We start from the raw sequence: 25,602 nt of genomic DNA on the forward strand, positions 1-25,602 counted from the left end.
AGAATATGACGGTCAATCAAAGTCCATGTCAGTGTCCTCTGGGTACCCCAGAGCTAAAATGCGGTCCCCAAAGCGTTCCCCCAGGACATCAAACACTCTCCGGCTTCGATGGTGTCGAGCTCCGTCTTGCACGAACCGAATATTGTCGAAATCAGAGTCATTTTCGATAGTGGGTATGAAATCAACTCCCAAAACCTCCACATACCTTTCGGTAGTCACCGTGCCATCAAGGAATTTCGCACCGATTATTCCGTGACTGGACGTTGCACACCACACAGCCACCCGTTGAGGGTGAAGAGAATTCTCGATCGTAAAATGTGGATTCTCAGTCCCTCAAATGCGCCAATTTTACTTACTGACGAACCAATCCAAATGAAAGTGGACCGACAACAACAAATCGGGTGCGCATGCGCATACTAATCGCCGTCATGCAGTTTGAATATCCTTTCGTAAACAGTTCAGAAGTTATGACGATTTTATTTCATATAGTTCAATAATTGTCACCATGTGCCTTGGCAGTATGTCTCGCGCCACCATTTTGTTTTCGTCCTTGTCCTCTAACGTTGAAACTGCTTGTTTACAGTGGACGTAAAATTTATTTTATGTCGGAGATGTGCTCTTTGTTAAACCGATGTAACTTTGTACCAGCCGGCCGAGCGGTTCTAGGCGCTACAGTCCGGAACCGCTCGACCGCTGCCGTCGCAAGTTCGAATCCTGCCTCGGGCATGGATGTGTGTGATGTCCTTAGGTTACTTAGGTTTAAGTATTTCTAAGTTCTAGGGGACTGATGACCTCAGAAGTTAAGTCCCATAGCGCTCAGAGCCATTTGAACCATTTAACTACGTACCATGGTACGACTTAAACTAACGTATACACTGAATTGTCAAACCAAACTGTAGTATAACATTTCCAGTGCTGAGACGGCTGTATGGGAACGTTCCGAAAGCCAATTGAAAGTGCTGTCTGTTCGTAATAGTGATCTAAGAATTTGTTCATGTGGCTGGTGCAATGGACAGCTGCGATCAGGACAGACATCCCTATACCGCCGTACTGCTTCGACATTCGCCGTATGACGGTAGCACGTTTAACGTCTTCTCATTGGTGTGCATGCCTGCAGGCAGCGTTGAAGCAGAAAAGACCTGCGGATAGACAACACAGCCGGCCGGAGTGGCCGTGCGGTTCTAGGCGCTACAGTCTGGAGCCGAGCGACCGCTACGGTCGCAGGTTCGAATCCTGCCTCGGGTATGGATGTGTGTGATGTCCTTAGGTTAGTTAGGTTTAATTAGTTCTAACCTCTAGGCGACTGACGACCTCAGAAGTTAAGTCGCATAGTGCTCAGAGCCATTTGAACCATAGACAACACAGCTCCTGATAGTTCTGCAGTGCAGTCAAGAAATACTCTCGGATTCTTTCGTGAGAGTTTAACCTTAAAATTAACAAGAATTATATCACTGTATTCACTTTTTCAAGCGCTTTCGGAGGCCCGTTAAAAATGTCATTCTGTTTAAAAAGTCATACTTGCTTCACTATCTCTTTCGAGACAAGAGTTAAGAGTACAAAAGTGCGTGCCCTTTCAGCGTATGATCAACAGCAGAAAATCTCGTTTCGATATCTGGAACCGTTCACGAATAAAACGAGTGTTATGTCTTACGTGACTCACCCTGTATATGCCATAAAATTCAGCAACACCGGTTCACCATGGTTCAGAGATCGTGGGAATAAATTCCACCTTTAGTGTATCAGAACTGGCAGAAATTCTCTCAGCTTCAAACGCTGTAACAATAGCAAGAGATCCTAAATACATTAAACTTCATAAATGGCTTTGAAACTAACAGCAGTATGTTTCTGGAGAGATTTAGCTGCATGGTGCACGTCTAGTTACTCTGTATCATACTCACGAACTGCTAATGTTGTATTGTGTCCCATTTTATTAACATTTACTTCTATGATACTTGAATCTTTACTATTTACGTTGCTTTTTTAAAGGGAATGAAAATAAAGTGTACACCAACTATCTCTGTTTTTTCGCACCTTGTCTTTCAGAGCAACAGCAGTGGTATTAAAAACAAAAACCATTTGTAGCACCAAATACACATCTAAGAGCGAGAGGAAAACATGTTGAAAATAGAGAGTGGCTGTCCACCATTGCAATTGAGTTTTATACAACCTACAGTTTACAGGTGTTCTACAAACATTAGTCCCTTTCCAAAAAAAAAAAATAGTACAAAGAAATGAATAGGTTTACTCGCTAGATGAAGGCAGAAATTGTTTTCTGCACCTTTAAATTGAATATTAGGAATAGAAAGCAGTCATAGAACAATCTCAAATGCCAATAGCAAATGAAATGGTAAAAGAAAGCTTTTGCACCATTTTCATGACTTCTGTAGTTTGTGTTTTTAATTTTTTTTTAAATTATCATAAACTTTTTCCTCGGTATAGTACTTCTTTACCTCAGAAAATTAGTACTTAAAGAAGCCTATCTATGTAAAGGAGGGAAAAATAAACACTGCTGTTGTTGCATCTGACAGTAGGGATGTGAAATGGGAGAGGTGTCAAGGGGTTGCCTATCTGCAAGCGCCTAGGACTCAGTCACGGTTTGTCTCCACACAGGCACATTTTAAACTGCTCGACAAAGGCAGGAGGGTGGCACCGAGGATGTTGCCGAACTGGAGGGAGTTAGAGGGACCCCATGCCGTTTTATTCATGCATGTGTCAATGTCACAACCCTCCGCGATCACGCCACAGGAGGCCGCGAAGCAGGAGGGCTGAAAAAGCATAAGCACTCTTTGCTGCTTCGGATCGCTTTCCAATTTCGTCGAAGGTTTTGAAGTGTTCCTAATGGTTCTACCTTGTACACTAGAGCAAAAACTGCGGTCGCACTGCACTCCAGTGGGCTGCTATCACCTTCAAATGTTGTCAATAGCGTCGTACTGTTGTTCATCGCACTGCGAACTATCATTCTCGACGGCGAAATGTGTGTGAGAGTAAACGTCCTAAAGAAAGGGGTGGTTTCATCGACGCCATTTATGCCCCCCATAAGGCCTTTTCGTGTCGATTCTGAGCGGCAGTGTGTCTGAAATGTTTTCCTCTGCCACCCATAAGAAAACTGCGTGATTTTAACGCTGGGCCTCGTTGTTCTGACCTCCATCGCAAAGACGTCAAAAGAAAGGGTGAAATGGATGTAAGGCGAGATGTGACGACCTTCCCATTGTGCGACGCCTCCACGGTGGCACTGGATAGCATTGTGATGAAATTTGGTGCCAAAGTGACAGCATTAATCCACCTTACACCTCACATGAACTTCTGAGTTCTGGTCTTTTCTTCGCATGTGTCGACACCATGGTTGAAACGGTGACGTCGCAGGGCACCATGCATTTGCATCACTACAGAACAATGTTGCAGCCACCTTTCAACCAGGTTTCAAACTTCTACGTCGCAGTGGGAGACAATCACAGCGTTTAAAAAAAGTGATCGTTTAATTCTGTTGCACAGTGCAGGTAGAAGATCCTTAGTGTTGATACGCTGTTTTAACATGGGCAGCTTGGTCTGTCTTTTCAACAATCCCGATCTGAAAGCATCCAAAAGCTGAAGCAGAATGGCTAACAATCGCCGACGTTGTTCCTCCGCCAGGACAGATTCTATTGGCAATTCAGTAGTAGCTTCTTCCCTGCATTGTCTGTAGTGATTGCGGGGCACTAATCGGCCCTTACTGGATTGGTTTGGTTCTTCCTACACACATACCTTTTAGGGATGAGTTGTGCCTGCTCATTACAGTTCGATCATGGCTGGCTTTTCGATTTCGTATGTAATCCTGAGTACATTTTTGCAATCGGAACAAGCTCCACAAATTAACTGAGCATCTAGACTGACGACTGGGACTCGTCTCATTCATGACGGTGGGATAACAACATCTTCAACGGCAAACAACCGCCCAGAGCAGTCTTTGTTATGCGTGATTGTTGGAATAGCTTCGTCAGTCTGGAACTCCCACAGTCTATGAAAGCTTGTGATGTCATTGTGAAATCCCATCCAAGACTAAGATCATGACTTCATTCTGTTAAAACATTAAATTCGTTGGACTGTGTTTTGTTACTGATAGTTACTCGTGAAGTACATGTTCCTGTGCGCTGGACGTATTTCCCATTTGCGACTTTCAGCGAAATCATTCCTATTATGGAACATAGTGTTCTTTAGGTGAAGGCGATAGGCATTCGACATTACGGAAAAGAAGCCCCTTGGTCGACAAGTATACTGAAAACTGCACCCACTGAAAATTGCGCCCAGTGAAATTTGCGCCCAGAAAGGGTGTAGGGATGGTCCACTAGTCCCCTTGCCCGGCCGGTAGAAGAGCTGAGGGACGCTACCTGGAGGCTTTCGGGCTTGGGTTTTCAAGCCGTACTACACAGAACGCTGCGAATTGAGAAGGTCATTGTAAAGATTGCACAAGAAATCAGTACACGTTGCAAAAGCATGAAACGTGTATCAGACGCTGTTTCAGATCCTAGTCATTTGATTAAAACTTCAGAAACGAAACTTCCCATTGTTATACAAAAGTCAGTTGACAATTATTATGAGTTTCCTTGCACAAATTTCGCGACTAAGAGGATTTTCTTGGGAACTGTTACCAAATTTATTTTGGCGCTAAGATTTTTTTTTTAACCTCGTGTGATTCGATAGCGTTACATAAGAGAATTCTTTTTTTTCAGAAGTTAAATTAATTAAGAATTACCTTGAGTCCCCTATGAATAAGGCAAAAGTGTCTAATTTAGCACTCAGTCAATAAAAAGTGGGTTAGCTAGAGGTATCAATATTGATGAGGCAATTTCAGAATTTGCTGTCGAAAAAGAATCAAGAAATTCTAAGCTACGTGATTCTAAGCTTCGGTTACTCGTTCTGCTTTCTTAATAATCAGTTAACTGTGTTTGTTTTTAATGCGCTTTACTTATTCGTTTTCATCTATAAGAAACTGTTTGCGAAGTAATTAACATAATACTTTGGTTACATAATGATGCATATGAAAAAAATCCTACAAACGAAAGTAGCATTTTATGCTTCTGTGAGGTTGGCAATTTTTTTGTGGTGGTGGGGGGTGGGGGAGGGGGTGCGGGGAGCGGGGTCTGACAAATTAAATCTGCACTGGGTACCAAAGTACTAAGCTACGCCACTGCGTAAACATCACTATGAACCAGAGTAAAATATTGGATGTATTCATGAGTAAGTTCTAGATCTTGCACTTTTTTCCAGAGAGCCATTTCAATGTGGAAATAACATCCACGCACTTCACCTGTCGGTAGTACAACTTCAATCGCAGAACTCGCCGCTGATTCGAAATCTGCGGTCATTCCAGTCTGGAATATTTTCAGCCAAATTTCGGAAAAGACGGATGTATGTCTCTATTCTTTTGTCGGGCAATAATGCAAAGACAGCTGGATATATGTTTGTCACGTTATATGTACTCCCAAAGTCGGCGTGAGTGATGTATACTTACGAAAACTGTTTGCTAAAGCACTTAAACGTGACAAAATTATACCCTCGATTATGCAGGCAACCCACCTCCTGTGAATATATTTTGGAAATAGAAGTCTCTTCCTCTTGTGCCCTTGGTTCAAGTCTTCCTTACTTTCAACCGAGCGTTATCCGGAGCTCCAAACTGATGCTCGAGTGAAAAAGCACCGTCGAATCCTTAGTTTTTAGCATTCCTCGGCAAAGGTCCATTTTCTGTTTTGAACAGCGCCACGCCACAGTCCCATATTTTTTCGTTCTCTTCCTATGTAAGAACAACCTTCGTAGTGGCAACAGAGCTTACCGTGGTTGGTCATTGAAATTCCATATCGGAACTATTGCGACAGAAATACACAAGTCGCACGATGTTAACTCTACGACACCGAGAGCGATACCAAGACTGGTTTCTTCAGACAATCGGCTACTGTGATAGAGGAGGTCTACCACAGTTTGGCTGTGTCTAGGGAGCAGGCAGTTGAGGGTAATTACGACTGTCCGGACGCAAGGGTAAGCGGTGACACAAAGGGAGAAGGTATTTCACAGATTTCTGGTTGGGTGTAAATATCACTGGGCGTAGTTTTCATGGATTCGGTCGACTAATGTCCGGACAGGCTGCGAGATTTCCTGACATTTTGGCGACTGTCTTCCAAGGAGGATGTTGGTGATGTCGCCTCCATGGTTGGTAGTCTCATTTAGATTTCCTGAATTCGGCGGCCAGGCAAGCGGATGGAATCTCTTGACGGCGATGAGGAACGACTACGGCGCGTTGGGGAGCGACCTCGTTCAGGGTGCGGCTTCGTCACACAGGTCTACTATAATTGTCCGCAGCTGACTGGCGTGAATAGGATTGGTGTGATGGTTGATGTCTTGGGGTGTGATAGTCGTCGAAGACTCGTCGTCTTTCTCTGTAGTAGCGTACAACGTGTCCACGGCGTCCACAGTGGAAACATACTGGCGTGTTGGCTTCCATCCCCTAAATACCTGTTCGTCTGTGAGGCGTTTTAAGTAGCGGAGAAGTTTGTTTTACCTGCTTTGGTCGAATCTAGGTTGTCGTTTGACGGCTGCGGCCTGTGTCCGAGTTAGCCCAGTCCATTCTTCATGGCACGTTCGAGTGTTGGCGGAGATTTGACATAAGAATTGACATATCTGTTCAGCATTATCTGGTACATCCTGACGCATGGGTTCGACATTTATGGCTGCTATCTCCTGTGCTCCGTCCGAAATTTCTGGCTGCCACAGACTGCTGTATTGTTTCTCTTACTGGCTTCGTATGAGAGGGGCTCATGGTGGTCTTCCACATATGGGAGCCGATCATACCTCTTTCGTCCGGCTCTTTTTCTGTTGTGTTGCTTCGATTCGCTTGCACCGCTTACTGAATTCCTCAATTTTTTGGGACATCCTTTACCAGAAGAGCTTAGTAAATGACTTCTGCGACTCCTTTCAGGAAGAGTGACATTTTCTTGGCTTGTCATATTCGGATTCACAGTGTGGCATACGGCACAGTGTTTTCATACAGAACTGGGAACAGCTATGTAAGCCGAAAAACATTGCAGTATAATGCGCAGAATTCTCACAAACTGTTTTATGCTGTCAGCTTAGAAACTCTCAAAGATGACTTGCAAGTAAGACTCCTTTCAGGAAGAGTGACATTTTCTTGGCTTGTCATATTCGGATTCACAGTGTGGCATACGGCACAGTGTTTTCATACAGAACTGGGAACAGCTATGTAAGCCGAAAAACATTGCAGTATAATGCGCAGAATTCTCACAAACTGTTTTATGCTGTCAGCTTAGAAACTCTCAAAGATGACTTGCAAGTAAGTTAAAGGTTGAAAGCCTGTCACTACTTTATACCTTAGCCTGCGATTTCATAAGAGACCTTGACCCCGGTTGTAATGCCCCTAAACATTCCCATTTGTATTAAATCTGACCCGTAAGTGGACAAACCCGTTCTGAATAACGTTGTTTTAGTTTTAGTAGTAACAGGGAACTTTCTCATAGTGCAACGGAATAATTAAAGGAGGTGTAACGTAAGCTAAGCCGCGACAAAACTGAAACCATTAGCCTTACAATAGATATCAAGCAGCTATTCGCTGTGTCTATGAATTACATAAGATAAGCGTAATTAGTGCAGTGCAAACGTGTTTGTCCTCTGTATCCCAAAACATCTAATAAACTGAAAGGAGTTAAGCTAGAGTGATACTAAAATGTAGAAGTCTCTCTCAGTGCAACCATGTGCCTTGTAGCTCCACTGTAACACGACCCTATCTGACTGGCTGTAAATTTCATTTAAAAATAAGAAGGGATTATATCTTTTGTAGGCTGTTTATTCTTTCTCTTCTAGACATATAGTAAAAGCGAAATATATTTCGTTCGACAACGTAGTTATTAAGTGGACACATGAAGGATTTAAATAAAGACCAGAGGAGAGAAAAGTAAGTACATAAAATCCCAAATTCTATGAATAGTGAATATATATTACTCAGGAAATGTATGCAAAATCTCATGTTTCACATAAAAGTGCCCTTCAACGGACCATGTGCTTTTATGTGAACTCAGACATATAAAAGACAAGGAAAATCACCCCATATTAGTATTAACAACCATGATATTACTGATGAGTGAAAAAGCTTTGGGAACATAAACTTACAAACCCAGATGATTGAACGGAAATTCGGTGTTGATTCCCACGTGTTCTAATAAAACTGTGAACTCAAACAAAGAACTAATATTTCCCAAGTCAAATACGACTGCTAAGTATCTTGTGTGTGTGTGTGTGTGTGTGTGTGTGTGTGTGTGTGTGTGTGTAAAATAAAAAAAATTAAAAAAGAATTCTCCACAAATCAGAACTACGCATGTGCAGCCCAAGCAAGTAACAATAATATGTATTACTTCTCAAGTCAACATTCCTCACATTGCATACCGATTTTGCACTAAAAATTACTATTTGTGGAAAATTTTAACATAAAGGAGACTTTTAACTATCAGATGAAAAAGGAAATCATGGATGTCCAGCTACACACCTATATTTTACGAAGCTAACTTATTAAACACGAATCAGAGACTCCCTTTTCATATTATCTTATTACAAATACCATTTTATTTATTTTAAAGTACTTATAAACTGGATAATTTGTATACAGCATTGTCATAGATAATTGCTGTAGTCCATTGCTGTAGTCCATTATCTCTTCCCGTTATACAAATATACAACTCTAAATGAATGTACTTTCTGAAACAACAGACATATTTGTTATTGTCGGCTGGAATTGTGATTTACCTATTTATACTACGGCCTAACGTGCTTATATAAACTGCGAAGTTCATACATTTCTCATTTATTTATTTCTTTGTATTTTATATTCGTATTTCTCATTAAACTCCTTTTCAACAACAGGTAAACGTAAATATTACGGTAGAAAGTTAGAAATTATAAGTAGTACTGGTATGTCATTATTTAAAACTATAAAAGTACGAAAGTTTTGCATGGGTCCCTTGGTCTCATTATAATCCAGAACGATGTCACTTCAGCGCACCCATTTCCTTATCACTAGACAAAGCGTGTTACTACACAGATCAGCACGTCATCACAGCAGCAAAGGGAAGAACAAAGTGTTTGCTTTGCCCACTGACCATGCAGTCCACGTTGAACTAGTCTGCCCGCCAAGAATTTTCATTGGCTGGCTCATCTCAGAGTTTGGGTGACCTGCTTAAGACACATAAGCGTTTATAGATGTGTACATGAATACCTGACATTAATGGTGTCAAAAATCAGATGACTTTTCAAGGTAAACTGCTATCTTCTTTTTTTGAACTGCGAATACAATAATAAATTTTTATTGCGGATTACATATACGTGTAATAAGTTATTGTACAAGGAACTGGGAGCTAAGAGGATTTTCTTTAGAAAATGGTAATGCTATGACGAGAGGTCTTGCTAGTAATGAGTCATCAAGGGATATAAAACCATGTGAACAGATCTCATATGGGCGGCGATGAAGAAAAGACGATGCATAAGGAACCTCAGTCTAGTTGGACTACAACAAAGGAAACAAAATTTGACAGTCCCAAAGCTTACATCGTGCATGTTTACAGCCAAATACAGAGGCAAGCGATATATGTATATGGGACACAACCAATGATTACTGAAAACACATTAATTTGAGCTGTTGGCATTTTCATTCCCAAACGTAGTAAGGCCATATGGTGGCTTATTTTCGCTCACAACTATCATTATCAAAGCCACATGTATGATATTGTCCCTGAAGCCATTAGAAACGAGAGATAAAACTGGATTTTGCTTGTCGGAACTGGCAAGACTAGAGAGATGTGATCGGTTGCAGGTACTGGCGTGACAGCATACAGCTTGCACCCAGGAGTCGTTGCGACTGAGCTCAGCAGACATTTCGACTCGGCGTACTTCCCTGGGGTGACCTGGCTCTTTAACAACATGGCGCGCTTCGTCATCAAGTCTCCTGAGCAAGGGGCGCAGACCTCCATCTACTGCGCTGTCGAGGAGAGCCTCAGCAAAGAAACTGGACTCTACTACAGGTATACCCACTTAACATCATATCACCACCACCACCGCTACGACTACCACCCTACCACAACTACAACCATAATCACCACCACCACTATCATCATCATCACCATTATCATCATCGTGGACTCTTAAATGAAGGCTTATTGCAGACTTCTTAACATGTTACAATTTTCCGGTCCACCAATCTGCTTTAGAGTTTCATAACGTTTCGTTATCCTCGCTCATTTACAGTGATGAGCCAAAACATTACGACCACCTGCTTAATAGCTTGTTTGTCCGTCTTTGGAACGAAGTACATCACTGATTCTGCGTACCAGGGATCTGACAGTTTGTTGGTAGGTTTGTGGAGGTATGTGGCATTAGATGTCTAAGCACAGGTCATGCGATTCGCACAAATAACGGGTCGTTGATTTGCACACGCGGTGATGGTGCCCGGTAGCGACCCAGATGAGTTCCGTAGTATTTACTTCAGACGAATTAGGTAGCTGAGACATCAACATGAGTTCACTATAACGGCCCTCAAACCCCTGTAGTACGGTTCTGGCTCCGAGACGCAGACAATTATACTGCTGAAATATGACGTCGCCATCGAGGAAGCCATTAAGTACGAAGGGATGCAGATGGGTCGCAGCTGTCAGCGTGTCTTCGATTACTTCCACAGGTCCCACGCAAGCTCAGGAGGATATTTTCCATAGCATAATACTGCTCCCACCGACCTGCATCCTTGGCGCGCTGCACGTTTCGAGCCGCCGTTCACCGCGATGACAGCATTTGCGGAGACGACCATCGGCCTAGTGTAGCAAAACTGTGATTCACCGGAAGAGCCAACACATTCCCATTGAACGATGGTCGAATCCAGATGGTCACAGCGATTGTAATTGACGATGTCATTGGGTCAACATCTGAACACGTAGGGGTGGTATGCTGCGGAGTTCCATGTTCAACAGTGTACGATGAACGGTGTGCTCCGAAACACATGTGCGTGCACCAGCTTGTGCTTTGTCGGGAGAGGTACCATCTATCTATCTATTTACAGAGCAGATAAGCCTCCGAACGCCACGTTTTGTGAAGAGTTGTGGAGTTCCAACAATTTGGCGCCCAGTGGTAGCTTCACTGTCCTTCTGCCTCTTTCCATAAATGCTCACAGCAATATCTACATATATACTCCGCAATCCACCATACGGTGCGTGGCGGAGGGTACCTCGTACCACAACTAGCATCTTCTCTCCCTTTTCCACTCCCAAACAGAACGAGGGAAAAATGACTGCCTATATGCCTCTGTACGAGCCCTAATCTCTCTTATCTTGTCTTTGTGGTCTTTCCGCGAAATATAAGTTGGCGACAGTAAAATTGTACTGCAGTCAGTCTCAAATGCTGGTTCTCTAAATTTCCTCAGTAGCGATTCACGAAAAGAACGCCGCCTTTTTCCAGAGACTCCAACCCGAGTTTCTGAAGCATTTCCGTAACACTCGCGTGATAATCAAACCTACCAGTAACAAATCTAGCAGTCCGCCTCTGAATTGCTTCTATGTCCTCCCTCAATCCGACCTGATAGGGATCCCAAACGCTCGAGCAGTACTCAAGAATAGGTCGTATTAGTGTTTTATAAGCGGTCTCCTTTACAGATGAACCACATCTTCCCAAAATTCTACCAATGAACCGAAGACGACTGTCCGCCTTCCCCACAACTGCCATTACATGCTTGTCCCACTTCATATCGTTCTGCAATGTTACGCCCAAATATTTAATCGACGTGACTGTGTCAAGCGCTACACTACTAATGGAGTATTCATATATTACAGGATTCTTTTTCCTATTCATCTGCATTAATTTACATTTATCTATATTTAGAATTAGCTGTCATTCTTTACACCAGTCACAAATCCTGTCCAAGTCATCTTGTATCCTCCTACAGTCACTCAACGACGACACCTTCCCGTACACAACAGCATCATCAGCAAACAGCCGCACATTGCCATCCACCCTACCCAAAAGATCATTTATGTAGATAGAAAACAACAGCGGACCTACCACGCTTCCTTGGGGCACTCCAGATGATACCCTCACCTCCGATGAACACTCACCATCGAGGACAATGTACTGGGTTCTATTACTTAAGAAGTCAATGCGATAGCACATGAACATTCCACCAGCTCCGCCGTTTTCAAGATAATCGTTCGTAGACTCTGCATAATGATAGCCTGCCCTTTGTAAATGTCGCATATCTTAATGGATTTCCCCATTTACAGCCCATATCTTCGCTAAGGTGCTCCCCCGACCGTGTATGCTCAGCCTGTATACTTTTGTTACCGCGTCACAGACCTGCGACGCCACCAGGCGGCATCCATTGTCGCGGTGGGCAGTGGTCATAATGTATTGGTATATCAGTGTAAGTTCCATGTATCATTAACGTAGGTTAGAACTGGTCAAACACATTGGTTAGATTCTTCGTTTGAGACACATGAAAAATTCGTTTTCTACAACGAGTAGCAAGAGATTTCATTCTCTTATTCATTTCTTTCGGTGTTCATCCACTCGTTGCTTTCTTTTGTTATAAGTACACACATTCATCAGCTCGTTAACTAAGGTCATTCTTAACCTTCACAATCTTTCTTTCAGCATTATAAATTGCCTGACAAAAAAGTGAAGCACTCATAAGGGGAGGAGGATATAAAATGAAACTTCATTTGTTGAGAGGCGATGTGACGTTACCTCAGTGATTACAAAATCGAGTCAAATTTACAAAGAACATAGCAGTTTGAGCCCACTTATCAGTATGACGTTGCATCCCCGCTGACATCGATGTGTGCAGTTGGGAAGGGTATCAGAGAGCCATCGTATCATTTCCTGAGGCCGACAGATTTATGTCCGTGCTCGTCTCACACATGTTCTGCCTGCCACAGATGTGGGGATCCTGTTGACAGCGAGAGTACCTCAACATCACGCAGACAGTTCGTAGAAATGGCTCTGAGCACTATGGGACTTAACATCTATGGTCATCAGTCCCCTAGAACTTAGAACTACTTAAACCTAACTAACCTAAGGACATCACACAACACCCAGTCATCACGAGGCACAGTTCGTAGAGAGATGTGCCATGTGTGGTCGAGCATTTTCCTGCCGAGAAATGGCACCACAATAAAGTCGCACAAGAACTACTACATGAATACACAGGATGTCCTGACGTAAGGTTGAGCCATCAGAATCCCTCAGTCACTGCCAGCCATTACCTGAATTTATACCAGACGTCTCCCTATACCATGAAGCCAGCAGCAACACCGCAGTGCCTCTCCAAAACAATGGTAGAATGGGACTTCTCCCATTTTGATGCCATACTCTGAGGTAGTACAGAACTGCAGTACATCTCTGAACACAGTCGGATGCAATTCATCACCAGTCCGTGATTTCCGGTGGTGGTAAAACACCAAATGCATCCGTTTTTGTTGTAGTGTTAACGACAGCCTGGACGTGGGAAAGTAACTTCCTAGTCTGGCAGGTATTGGTCTCTGACCAGTGGTTCAGGATAACAAAGAATATTGTAGGGAGTCTATTACTTGTTCTCAGATGGCAGGAGATGGTGTGTACATGTTACAATGTGTCTGGTATATAATACGGCGATCCTCCCTCGTGGTGGCCAAGCTTGTTCGAACGGAACCTTGACGATGAGTGTGTCTATCTTCCCATTCCCACGCAGTCCAACAGTGTCTTCTTGTCATATACAAACGACTCCCAAATCTGGCTATTGCATAATACGACCAGCAGCCAAATGGAGATCCACAGCGAGCCCCCAATCAGACAGTCAGGTGCTGATAAAGCTGCCTCACACGAGTACGTGGCATCTCCGTGTCCTTCACGGTGATCACTCAACGAAAATGGTTCAAATGGCTCTGAGCACTATGGGACTTAACTTCAGAGGTCATCAGTCCCCTAGAACTTAGAACTACTTAAACCTAACTAACCTAAGGACATAACACACATCCATGCCCAAGGCAGGATTCGAACCTGCGATCGTAGCGGTCGCGCGGTTCCATCACTCAACAGCTTACGCTGTTCAGGCCCATTATATTCCCTACCAGGAATCATGAACTGCTGATGAATTGCGTCAGCAATTGTGTTCAACAATGGATCACGGTTCTGCACTTCCACAGACAGCCCCTACCGTCAGCGATGGCGCGACACGGCGAGAGGTAACTTCCCCCAATGTTTTGGAGAGGCACAGTGGTGGTGTGCCTGGCTTCATGGTTTAGGGAGCTGTAGAGTTTAGCTTTAGGGCATGGCTGGTAGTGACTGAGGGAACCTTGATGGTGCAATCATACATCAGGACATCCTGTATCATCATGTGTGAGCTCTCATGTGGCAGAATTGTGTTGCCATTTTTCAAGGGGACAGTGCTCGACCACACGTGGCACTCAACTCTATTAACTGTCTGCGCGATGTAGAGGTATTCTCGTGGCCATCAAGATGCCCAAACCTGTATCAGACAAAACATGTGTGAGGCCAGTTTGGAAATTGACTCGGTCCCATTGCCGGTATCCAGGACATCAACGACCAAAAAATGGTTCAAATGGCTCTGAGCACTATGGGACTTAACATCTGTGGTCATCAGTCCCCTAGAACTTAGAACTACTTAAACCTAACTAACCTAAGGACATCACACAACACCCAGTCATCACGAGGCAGAGAAAATCCCTGACCCCGCCGGGAATCTAACCCGGGAACCCGGGATCAACGACCAGTTACAACAGTTGTGGACCAGCTTACCTCAGGAGAGGATACAACAGGTCTGTGACACACTTCCCAACCGCAAGCATATATCCAGTTGAGACGAGCTGCAACGTCATACTGATAAGTTTGTTCGTACTGCTAGGTGGTTTTTTTTTTTTTTTTGTAATTTTGACTCGATTTTGTAATCACTGAGATAACATCACATACTCTCTCAACAACTGAAGTTTGATTTTACTTCCTCCTCTCCCTTTTTGCCATGCAGTGTATATTGTTATGGGAATGTAGGGTATCGTGACAACATCCTTGAATTAAATTCTCTCCTTTTGCTTGCCTCATTAGATTTGAATGTTGTCTCAAGCATTCGACGAGTTCCCCCACTGACATCGTCATGAGCTGGCTGTCAAAACTAATGCTGTGCTGGTATTATGTACATTGTTTTATTGCAGCAGTTGACAGCGACCATAGAAATAGAATTTCTGATTTGGAGACTAGAGACCTAAACTGAAAAGAAAAAAGTACTCTCGTGGTCTTTGTACCGTCCTCTCAAGGAATGTTGAATGTGATTTTTAAGCGTCTTGCAGAAGTAAACATTAAGTGAGATATTAATAGAACTCATCACAGAGTTTTGGATTGGCAAATGCTCGACATTTCTGATTGCCGTTTGTCTTACTGTAAAATTGTAGCCCATACTGGGTTTGGTGCGACAAATGTTCGACGTTTCTGAACGCCATTTGCCTTATTGTAAAATTGTAGTTCATACAGGGTTTAGTGAAACTAAAATAAAGTATTTGCTGCAGTTGTAGAAAAGGAAGTATGCATCCGATATGTATGATCACTGTACATGTCACAAGCCACAATTTAACACTGACTGGCAAAGTCATCTATGTAATCTAATATGGACAATGATACCAGGTGACGAATTTCTTCATTTTCCCCTTTGGGGTTTATGGGCTCGTCAGCATTACCCACTGACCCACACGTTACTCCAATAGCTTAGCATTTCACTGCCAATCCCTTCCTGACGTTCAGTGTCCTTGGTATTCTCTCTCTGTGTATCAGCTTCCATATCTCTCGCAGTGTCTTTGTGAAATTTCGCTCTGGCTCACCATTATCCCCACCTTAGGTTTTTATTCTCTCAAATGTGAACGGCATTTTGCGAATGTACACTACTTCATAAGACGATGGGCCTGTGCCTTCACAGATTATTGAATTGTAAGCCATGACAACATGTGCCAATAAAGCATCCCAGTCATTGTGTGGCTGCTCACATAGTGGTTTAACATTTTTCTTATTGTTCCATGTGCACACTCCACTATTCCATTCGCCTGTGAGTGTAATGAGCTTATACTCAGCTTATGAACATCTAATAAGTGACACAACTGCTTCATCAGTGTTGACCAGATCAGTGATTAACATTTCTGAAACACTAAATTTTAGTAACCATTTATTCACCACTACCTGTGCTACCGTGTCACTTGCTGATTTGGGATACTGTTGATTCCTATATCATACAAGAAATGATCCCTTATGGTCAGAACATAGTGGCTCCTGTTCATGTCTGTCTAAAAGACCCAAAAAGGCCCATGGCAATCAATTCAAAAGGTTTACTGGCTTCCAGTAACCTTCACCATGGATGCACTGATGGCTCAGCTCTGTCTGCTGTGTATGTGGCACACAGTTTTTAACATACATCTCCACATTTTGTCTACATGGACAACACTAGTAATTGATTAACATCTCATGGTCGAGGTCCACAGTCATGTAGAGTTTTTTGAAGGACGTCATATTCGCTATTGACTGCAGAAATTGTTTATTTATTTCACAACTGCAATTTCGGCCTTTGGACCATTTTCAAATGATACTGAAAAAGATTTTGCTTCAGTACATGTCATATTTGAAAATCCTCCGATATGTATACATGTCATCTTCAAAAATTGGCGTTTTCGCAGTGGAAATACAGTAACATCAGACAAGTGCGAAGCTCTGTACATTGTGAAATGATGTAAATTATGTCAAATGCTACCAATGTTAATATCATTCATGTAAATCGCTACAAATCAATTACCACTTGCAAATGGCCCAAGGGCCGAAACTACAGTTGTGAAATAAATAATTTCTACAGTCAATGACGAATATGATATCTTTCAAAAAATCCACTAGCGAGGTCAGATTAATCTGTACTCTGTGGTCCTATGCCCCCATGACTGGATAATACATGATTATGCCACTGTTTTAAAAGTCCTTATCACAGTGTGACTGACACCACAACTTGCAGTCCAAGCCTCGATGTCTTACACAACACACCGTTGTGTACAAAAAACTGCGACTGTGTTGCAGACTGTTCAACTCCTCACCAGCAGCTTGTACAATCTGCCACTCCAAAATGGTACAACCTGCTGTCTGTAATATGCCAGTCTTCCTACTGACGTCATTTGCATTACAACTTAATGAAATACTACGAAATCAAACTCACTCACTTTTGGTTAGTTTTGCACACGGCGCAGCAGTTGTTATAATACGTTATTATTGGTTTTTCTATCGTAAGCTTAGTACAACTGCGAGCAGTAACATTAATATGTGGTGTTAACTCCACTCATCTTATAGATACGTTTTCGGAGAGATAGATCTTTTTATTGTACTTTCACAATAGAGATATACGCTAGCGAAATTCGTCATAAAATACCCATCACTATTTGAAAAAGATAGTAATGCCCATGTATAAAGCGCTAGAAGAAAAAGTGACCTATATTACCCATTATGAAAGCTGTCAATGCCTCAGGAAGGAGTTCAATATCCATCATCAAAATTTTTTGATCATTTGCCCATAAAATACACTGAGATGACAAAAGTCATGGGATACTTCCTAATATCATGTCAAACCTCCTTTTGCCTAGCGTACTGCAGCACCTTGATGTGGCCCATGCTGCTCCTATAGCCGTCCATAATTGCGCGAGTGTTGCCAGCACAGAGTTTTGTGCACGATCTGACCTGTCGATTGTGTCCCATAACTATTCAGTGGGATTCATGTCGGGTGATCTGGGTGTCAAAATCATTCGTTCGAACTGTCCAGAACGTTCTTCAAACTGGTGACTTGGCCCACCGTCAGCCACGAAATTTCCATAGTTGTTTGGGAAAATGAAGTGCATGAATGGCTGCAAATGGTCTCCAAGTAGCCAGACATAACCATTTCCAGTCATTGATCGGTTCAGTTGGACAAGGGGACCCAGTCCATTCCATTTAAACACAGTCTACACCATTATGGAGACACCACCAGCTTGCACAGTGCCATGTTGACAACTTGGGCCCATGACCTCTTAGGGTCTGTGACACACTCGAAAACTACCATCAGCTCTTACCAACTGAAATTGGGACTCATCTTACCAGGCCACGGTTTTCCAGTCATCTAGGGTCCAGCCAGTATGGTCAGGAGCCCAGGATAGGCGATGTCATGCTGTTAGCAAAGACTCTCGCATTGGCCGTCACCTGCCATTAACGCCAAATTTCGCCGCGCTGTCCTAACGGATACGTTCGTCGTATGTCCCACATTGATTTCTGCGGTTACTTCACACAGTGTTGATTGTCTGTTAGCACTGACAGCTCTACGCAAACGCCACTGATCTCGGTCGTTCAGTGAAGGCCGTCGGCCGCTGCGTTGTCCGTGGTGAGAAGCAATGCCTGAAATTTTGTTCTGGGCACACTCTTGAGACTGTGGATCTCGGAATATTGAATTCCCTAATGATTTACGAAATGTAATGTCCCACGCGTGTAGCTCCAATCACTACACTGAAGCACCAAAAAAACTAGTATAGGCATGGGTATTCAAACGCAGAGATATGTAAACAGGCAGAATACGGCTCTGCGGTCAGCAACGCCTATATAAGACAACAATTGTCTGGCGCAGTTGTTAGGTCGGTTACTGCTGGTACAATGGCAGGTTATCAAGATTTAAGTGAGTTTGAACGTGGTGTTATAGTCGGCGCACGAGCGATGGAACATAGCATCTTCGAGGTAGTGATGATGTGGGGATTTTGCCGTAACGATCATTTCACGAATGTACCGTGAATATCAGGAATCCGGTAAAACAGCAAATCTCCGACATCACTGCGGCTGGAAAAAGATACTGCAAGAACGGGACCAACGACGACTGAAGAAAATCGTTCAACGTGACAAAGTGCAACCCTTCTGCAAATTTACGCAGATTTCAATGCTGGGCCATCAACAAGTGTCAGCGTGCGAATCATTCAACGAAACATCATCTATACAGGCTTTCGGAGCCGAAGGTCCACCCGTGTACCCTTGATGTCTGCACGACACAAAGCTTTACGCCTCGTCTGGGCCCGTCACCACCGACATTGGACTGTTGATGACTGGAAGCATGTTCCCTCGTCGGACGAGTCTCGTTTCAAATTGTATCGAGGAGATGGACTTGTACGGGTATGGCGACAACCTCATGAATCCATGGATCCTGCATGTCAGCAGGGAACTGTTCAAGCTGGTGGAGGCTCTGCAATGGTGTGGGATGTGTGCAGTTTGAGTGATATGGGACCCCTGATACGTCTAGATACGACTGAGACAGTTGACGACACGTACGTAAGCATGCTGTCCGATCACCTGCAGCCATTCATCTCCATTGTGCATTCCGACGGACTTGGGCAATTCCAGCATGACAATGCGATACCCCACACGTCCAGAATTGCTACAGAGTGGCTCCAGGAACACTCTTCTGTGTTTAAACGCTTTCGCAGGCCAGCAAACTCCGCATACATGAACATTATTGAGCATATCTATGATGCCTTGCAACGTGCTGTTCAGAAGAGATCTCCACCCCCTGGTACTCTTACGGATTTATGGACGACTGATGGTGTCAGTTCCCTCCAGCACTACTTCAGACATTAGCCGAGACCATGCCACGTCGTGTTGCGGCACTTCTGCGTGCTCATGGGGACCCTACACGATATTAGGCAGGTGTAGCAGTTTCTTTGGCTCTTCAGTGTATTTCGCGTTTATATTCTGTTAATTCCTGTCGTGCGGCTGTAGTCACGGCGGAAACCTTTTCACGCGAATAACCTGAGTACAAATGACTGCTCCGCCAGTTCTCTGCCCTTTTGTGCCTCGCGTACGCCATGCTACCACCGTCTGTATACAGGGTGAAAAGTATTTAAAGCGACAAACTCTGGGAGGTTGTAGGGGACATCAAAACAAATAATTTTCTCTAATGTCATTTTTTCCTATGAGGCTTAATTAAACCGATGGAAGCCGTATTACGTTCTTCAGTTGTTAAGAGGGCGTATTACGCTCTTCCGTTGTAGGCAACTGCTGTCCACCAGTGTAGTAGTGCATTGTCTCTGTTTACTAATGGAACGATACACCGGGAGTGAGTACACTGATATGGTTGGTGCGTACTACGTAGCACACCACAACGGACGAGCTGCACAGCGGGTTTATCAACAACAATATCCTAATGGCCGTATCCCCCATCATACGACCTTTGCTGCTGTGTACCAACGTCTGCGTGAGACCGGGTCATTTAGCAGATTACCTGGACAGGGACGCCGTCGCACGGTAAGGACGCTGCAATTTGAGGAAGCTGTCTTGCAGCACGTGGAGTGGGATCCTTCAATCAGCACTCGTGCAATTGCACGTAACATGGGGACGAATCAGACGAATGTAACAACAGTCCTTCGAGATCAATTGTTACGTCCATTTCACTTACAGAGTGTCCACAACCTGGAACCAGTTGATTATCCACCCAGAGCACAGTACCTGGAAGAGTGTGAAATGCATCCTACATTTCCATCCTCTGTGTTGTTTACCAATGAAGCAACGTTCGGACGTGATGGAGTCTTCAAATGGCTCTGAGCACTATGGGACTTAACATCTTTGGTTATTAGTCCCCTAGAACTTAGAACTACTTAAACCTAACTAGCCTAAGGACATCACACACATCCATGCCCGAGGCAGGATTCGAACCTGCAACCATAGCAGTCGCGCGGTTCCGGACTGAGCGCCTAGGGAGTCTTCAACATGCACAATTCGCATGTTTGGAGTGAGGATAACCCACATGCCACAGTTACTAGCGCTCATGAAGAGCGGTTCTTCGTTAATGTGTGGGTCGGTGTTGTTGGGGACTGGTTATTTGGGCCGTATCTGCTACCTAGGCCATTAAACGGCAGGCACTATTACAATTTTCTCGCCAGAGAATTGCCAGAATTGCTGAAAGACGTCCCGCTCCCTGCAAGATAACGCATTGGTTCCAACATGACGGGGCGCCGGCACATTTCACTCGTCGTGTGCGTCGATTCCTGGACCAACGGTTCCCAGAAACGTGGATTGGCAGAGGTAGTGTGGTGTGCGTACTGTAAGACCTTCGGTGCACACACCATCAGATTATTTGACTTGTCGCTCTAACGAAGTAGGCGAGTGTCAGCAATATGTCTCGTGGTCTTATCGAGGCGTGTTTATCTTCTGCCGTTAGGTCAGACGATAGAAATGCCACTCGCACGCTTAGAGTAGCAGATTGACAGTGACCAACTTTAAACAGAACTTGATTAATTTTCACACACATTTATTAAAATAATAACAAGCATAAAGTTACTTAACTTGATTCTGGATGCTATTTACAATTGACAATCTGAAGTTCCTTTGGTCTTGGTACGTTAATCTTATTCTCACATATCTCTGATACTTGACAAAAGTGTCTATAAATTTATCTTCATGGCTATGTACAAGAATATGATAATCTTCTTAGGTGCAGACTGAAACTTGACTATAGACTGGTACAGACTAATGCAGACTGGTACGGACTGGTGCAGAATAATGCAGACTGACTAATCGGAGGCCTGTACACTCATTATAATACTTCGCGCGTTCAGGTATCACTGCGCGAGTGTGATCCGCGAGGAGAAAAGGTTCTACGTTAGCAGCAATCTCATTGGCTGCGTTACATGTTAATACGCGGATCGGCGGAAGCAGAATTTGGTCCGTCTCTAAGGCAGCGCCATCTCGTAGTGCGGAGACGGACGAGTGCTGCGCCTGCGCTGTTGTGCTTAGTGGGGCGCGCTCTAGTGGGAAAGTTGTGTACGCGCTGACTACGCGGAACTATGTACACGTCAGGTAGTCCTGTACCATGGCCTGCTCGATCCCCAGATATGTCCCCTCTGGACTTTTTTGTGTGGGGAGAGATGCGCAACCTTGTTTACGCAACTCCTGTTGCATCAGAAGAGGATCTGGTTGCCCGGATATTAGCAGAAACAGGAACAATTCAGGATACTCCTGGGGGATTTGCCCCTGTCAGACAGAACATGGTCCGACGGTGTAACCTCTGTTTACGTGTCAATGGAGGCATTTTCGAAAATCTACCGTAATTGAAATTGGGTTGTGTTAATGTGTTGTCTCTTGGTCATAAAAAATGGAAAAGTGTTTGTTGGTTTAATTAATTCGCCGCCAGAGAAATTTTCCTCGACCGGTTTAAATACTCCTCATAGGAACAAACGACATTAGGGAAATGTGGTGTGCGTACTGTAAGACCTTCGGTGCACACACCATCAGATTATTTGACTTGTCGCTCTAACGAAGTAGGCGAGTGTCAGCAATATGTCTCGTGGTCTTATCGTGGCGTGTTTATCTTCTGCTGTTAGGTCAGATGATAGAAATGCCACTCACACGCTTAGAGTAGCAGATTGACGGTGACCAACTTTAAAAGAACTTGATTAATTTTCACACACATTTATTAAAATAATAACAACCATAAACATTACATAACTTGATTCTGGATGCTATTTACAATTGACAATCTGAGGTTCCTTTGGTCTTGGTACGTTAATCTTATTCTCACATATCTCTGATACTTGACAAAGTGTCTATACATTTATCTTCATGGCTATTTACAGGAATATGATAATCTTCTTAGGTGCAGACAGAAACTTGACTATAGACTGGTACAGGCAAATGCAGACTGGTACAGACTAATGCAGACAAATGCAGACTGACTGATCGGAGGTCTGTACACTCGTTATACACTCCTGGAAATTGAAATAAGAACACCGTGAATTCATTGTCCCAGGAAGGGGAAACTTTATTGACACATTCCTGGGGTCAGATACATCACATGATCACACTGACAGAACCACAGGCACATAGACACAGGCAACAGAGCATGCACAATGTCGGCACTAGTACAGTGTATATCCACCTTTCGCAGCAATGCAGGCTGCTATTCTCCCATGGAGACGATCGTAGAGATGCTGGATGTAGTCCTGTGGAACGGCTTGCCATGCCATTTCCACCTGGCGCCTCAGTTGGACCAGCGTTCTTGCTGGACGTGCAGACCGCGTGAGACGACGCTTCATCCAGTCCCAAACATGCTCAATGGGGGACAGATCCGGAGATCTTGCTGGCCAGGGTAGTTGACTTACACCTTCTAGAGCACGTTGGGTGGCACGGGATACATGCGGACGTACATTGTCCTGTTGGAACAGCAAGTTCCCTTGCCGGTCTAGGAATGGTAGAACGATGGGTTCGATGACGGTTTGGATGTACCGTGCACTATTCAGTGTCCCGTCGACGATCACCAGTGGTGTACGGCCAGTGTAGGAGATCGCTCCCCACACCATGATGCCGGGTGTTGGCCCTGTGTGCCTCGGTTGTATGCAGTCCTGATTGTGGCGCTCACCTGCACGGCGCCAAACACGCATACGACCATCATTGGCACCAAGGCAGAAGCGACTCTCATCGCTGAAGACGATACGTCTCCATTCGTCCCTCCATTCACGCCTGTCGCGACACCACTGGAGGCGGGCTGCACGATGTTGGGGCGTGAGCGGAAGACGGCCTAACGGTGTGCGGGACCGTAGCCCAGCTTCATGGAGACGGTTGCGAATGGTCCTCGCCGATACCCCAGGAGCAACAGTGTCCCTAATTTGCTGGGAAGTGGCTGTGCGGTCCCCTACGGCACTGCGTAGGATCCTACGGTCTTGGCGTGCATCCGTGCGTCGCTGCGGTCCGGTCCCAGGTCGACGGGCACGTGCACCTTCCGCCGACCACTGGCGACAACATCGATGTACTGTGGAGACCTCACGCCCCACGTGTTGAGCAATTCGGCGGTACGTCCACCCGGCCTCCCGCATGCCCACTATACGCCCTCGCTCAAAGTCCGTCAACTGCACATACGGTTCACGTCCACGCTGTCGCGGCATGCTACCAGTGTTAAAGACTGCGATGGAGCTCCGTATGCCACGGCAAACTGGCTGACACTGACGGCGGCGGTGCACAAATGCTGCGCAGCTAGCGCCATTCGACGGCCAACACCGCGGTTCCTGGTGTGTCCGCTGTGCCGTGCGTGTGATCATTGCTTGTACAGCCCTCTCGCAGTGTCCGGAGCAAGTATGGTGGGTCTGACACACCGGTGTCAATGTGTTCTTTTTTCCATTTCCAGGAGTGTAATAACTCGCGCGTTCAGGTATCACTGCGCGAGTGTCATCTGCGAGGAGAAAAGGTCCTACGTTAGCAGCGATCTCATTGGCTGCGTTACATATTAATACGCGGATCAGCGGAAGCAGAATTTGGTCCGTCTCTAAGGCAGCGCCATCTCGTAGTGCGGAGACAGACGAGCGCTGCGCCTGCGCTGTTGTGCTTAGCGAGGCGCGCTCTAGTGGGAAAGTTGTGTACGCGCTGACTACGCGGAACTATGTACTCAACAGGAAAAATATTTGTTTTGATGTCCCCTACAACTTCCCAGAGTTTGTCAGTTTAAATACTTTTCACCCTATGTGTGTATATCGCTCCCTCCTGACGCTTGTCACCTCAGTGTTAACTGAGGTATTCTGAGTATGCGTGTGTCCAGCTGAGTGTTGACGAGATGAGTTTTTTCCAGCGACTGCCAACGGAGGATGCCGTCGAGGCGAGCTCGGGACGGGGAGACGGCGCGTCGCCTGTGGGAGGAAAGTGCGCGACTCGTCGGCCTCAAAGAGTGGGACCCGTGCACCGCGCCTGACGGCTCGCAGCCCTTCTGAGCGCTTCTGCAATTGACTCTTACTCAGCTCTCACACCGTCACACAGCTAGTGATGAAACATCGGCAAACAGGCGGAAAACCGTCCTCATTCTAGCTTTCGGGATGAAGGGACTTCCTCTGTCACGAGATAAGGGAGTAAGAGCACACAATTCAGTAACCGAAATCGGAACTCATCCGTAAGCCGACCATAAACAGTATTTTACGGTAAAGGATTTACAGTCCAAAGGTTGTGCATATATGATCGAGGATAAGTGGAGGAAAGGCGTCCATGTGTGTGTGTGTGTGTGTGTGTGTGTGTGTGTGTGTGGGTGTGTGTCAGGAACAGAAAGCCGACACTTCTCTGTACCTCCAGTATAAACTGTATAGGCTTTCTTACGAAAAAACCCTCTCTCTCTCTCTCTCTCTCTCTCTCTCTCTCTCTCTCTCTCTCTCTCCCTCCCTCCCTCCCTCCCTCCCTCCCTCCCTCCCTCCCACTCTCTCCCTTCCATTCCTATTAGGTAATAACGTATAGCGAGACAATATTAATCGACCTGCATTTTTACATCAAATTAACGTCACCTGCTATTTGCGTATGCAACAGAGATCGAGCGATGTTGCTTAACTGTATCTACCTGTTTCTAATAAAAAGGGAGTGTCTTATACTGTACACAGAGAATCTACTACTTACACGATAAGTTTCATATATGAACTCAACCATGACACACGTAAGTAACGGTCTTTCATACAGTCAGAATTGCTCTAGCGATTAAGTTACCTCTCCACCAGCACATCTGCGCTGAAGAGACAAGACTCTTGGCGTTCAGATTGTGGATTTAATCATCAG

At 44.7% G+C, this 25,602-nt stretch overlaps 1 protein-coding gene across 4 annotated transcripts in view; it reads left to right on the top strand.

Annotated features, from left to right (window-relative positions):
• LOC124721230 (retinol dehydrogenase 13-like) overlaps positions 1 to 25,195 on the top strand; it is a 218,733-nt gene extending 193,538 nt beyond the window's left edge. For all 4 annotated transcript variants that reach the window (XM_047246088.1, XM_047246086.1, XM_047246087.1 and 1 more), the window contains 2 exons: positions 9,845 to 10,052; positions 24,641 to 25,195. In XM_047246088.1, coding sequence (XP_047102044.1) covers positions 9,845 to 10,052; positions 24,641 to 24,779 — 347 coding nt within the window. In that variant the 3' untranslated portion in view covers positions 24,780 to 25,195. The remainder of the gene's footprint in view (positions 1 to 9,844; positions 10,053 to 24,640) is intronic.
• Positions 25,196 to 25,602: the final 407 nt, after the last annotated feature.

Source organism: Schistocerca piceifrons, chromosome X (genome assembly GCF_021461385.2).
Source record: "Schistocerca piceifrons isolate TAMUIC-IGC-003096 chromosome X, iqSchPice1.1, whole genome shotgun sequence".
NCBI classification, from domain to species: Eukaryota; Metazoa; Arthropoda; class Insecta; order Orthoptera; family Acrididae; genus Schistocerca; species Schistocerca piceifrons.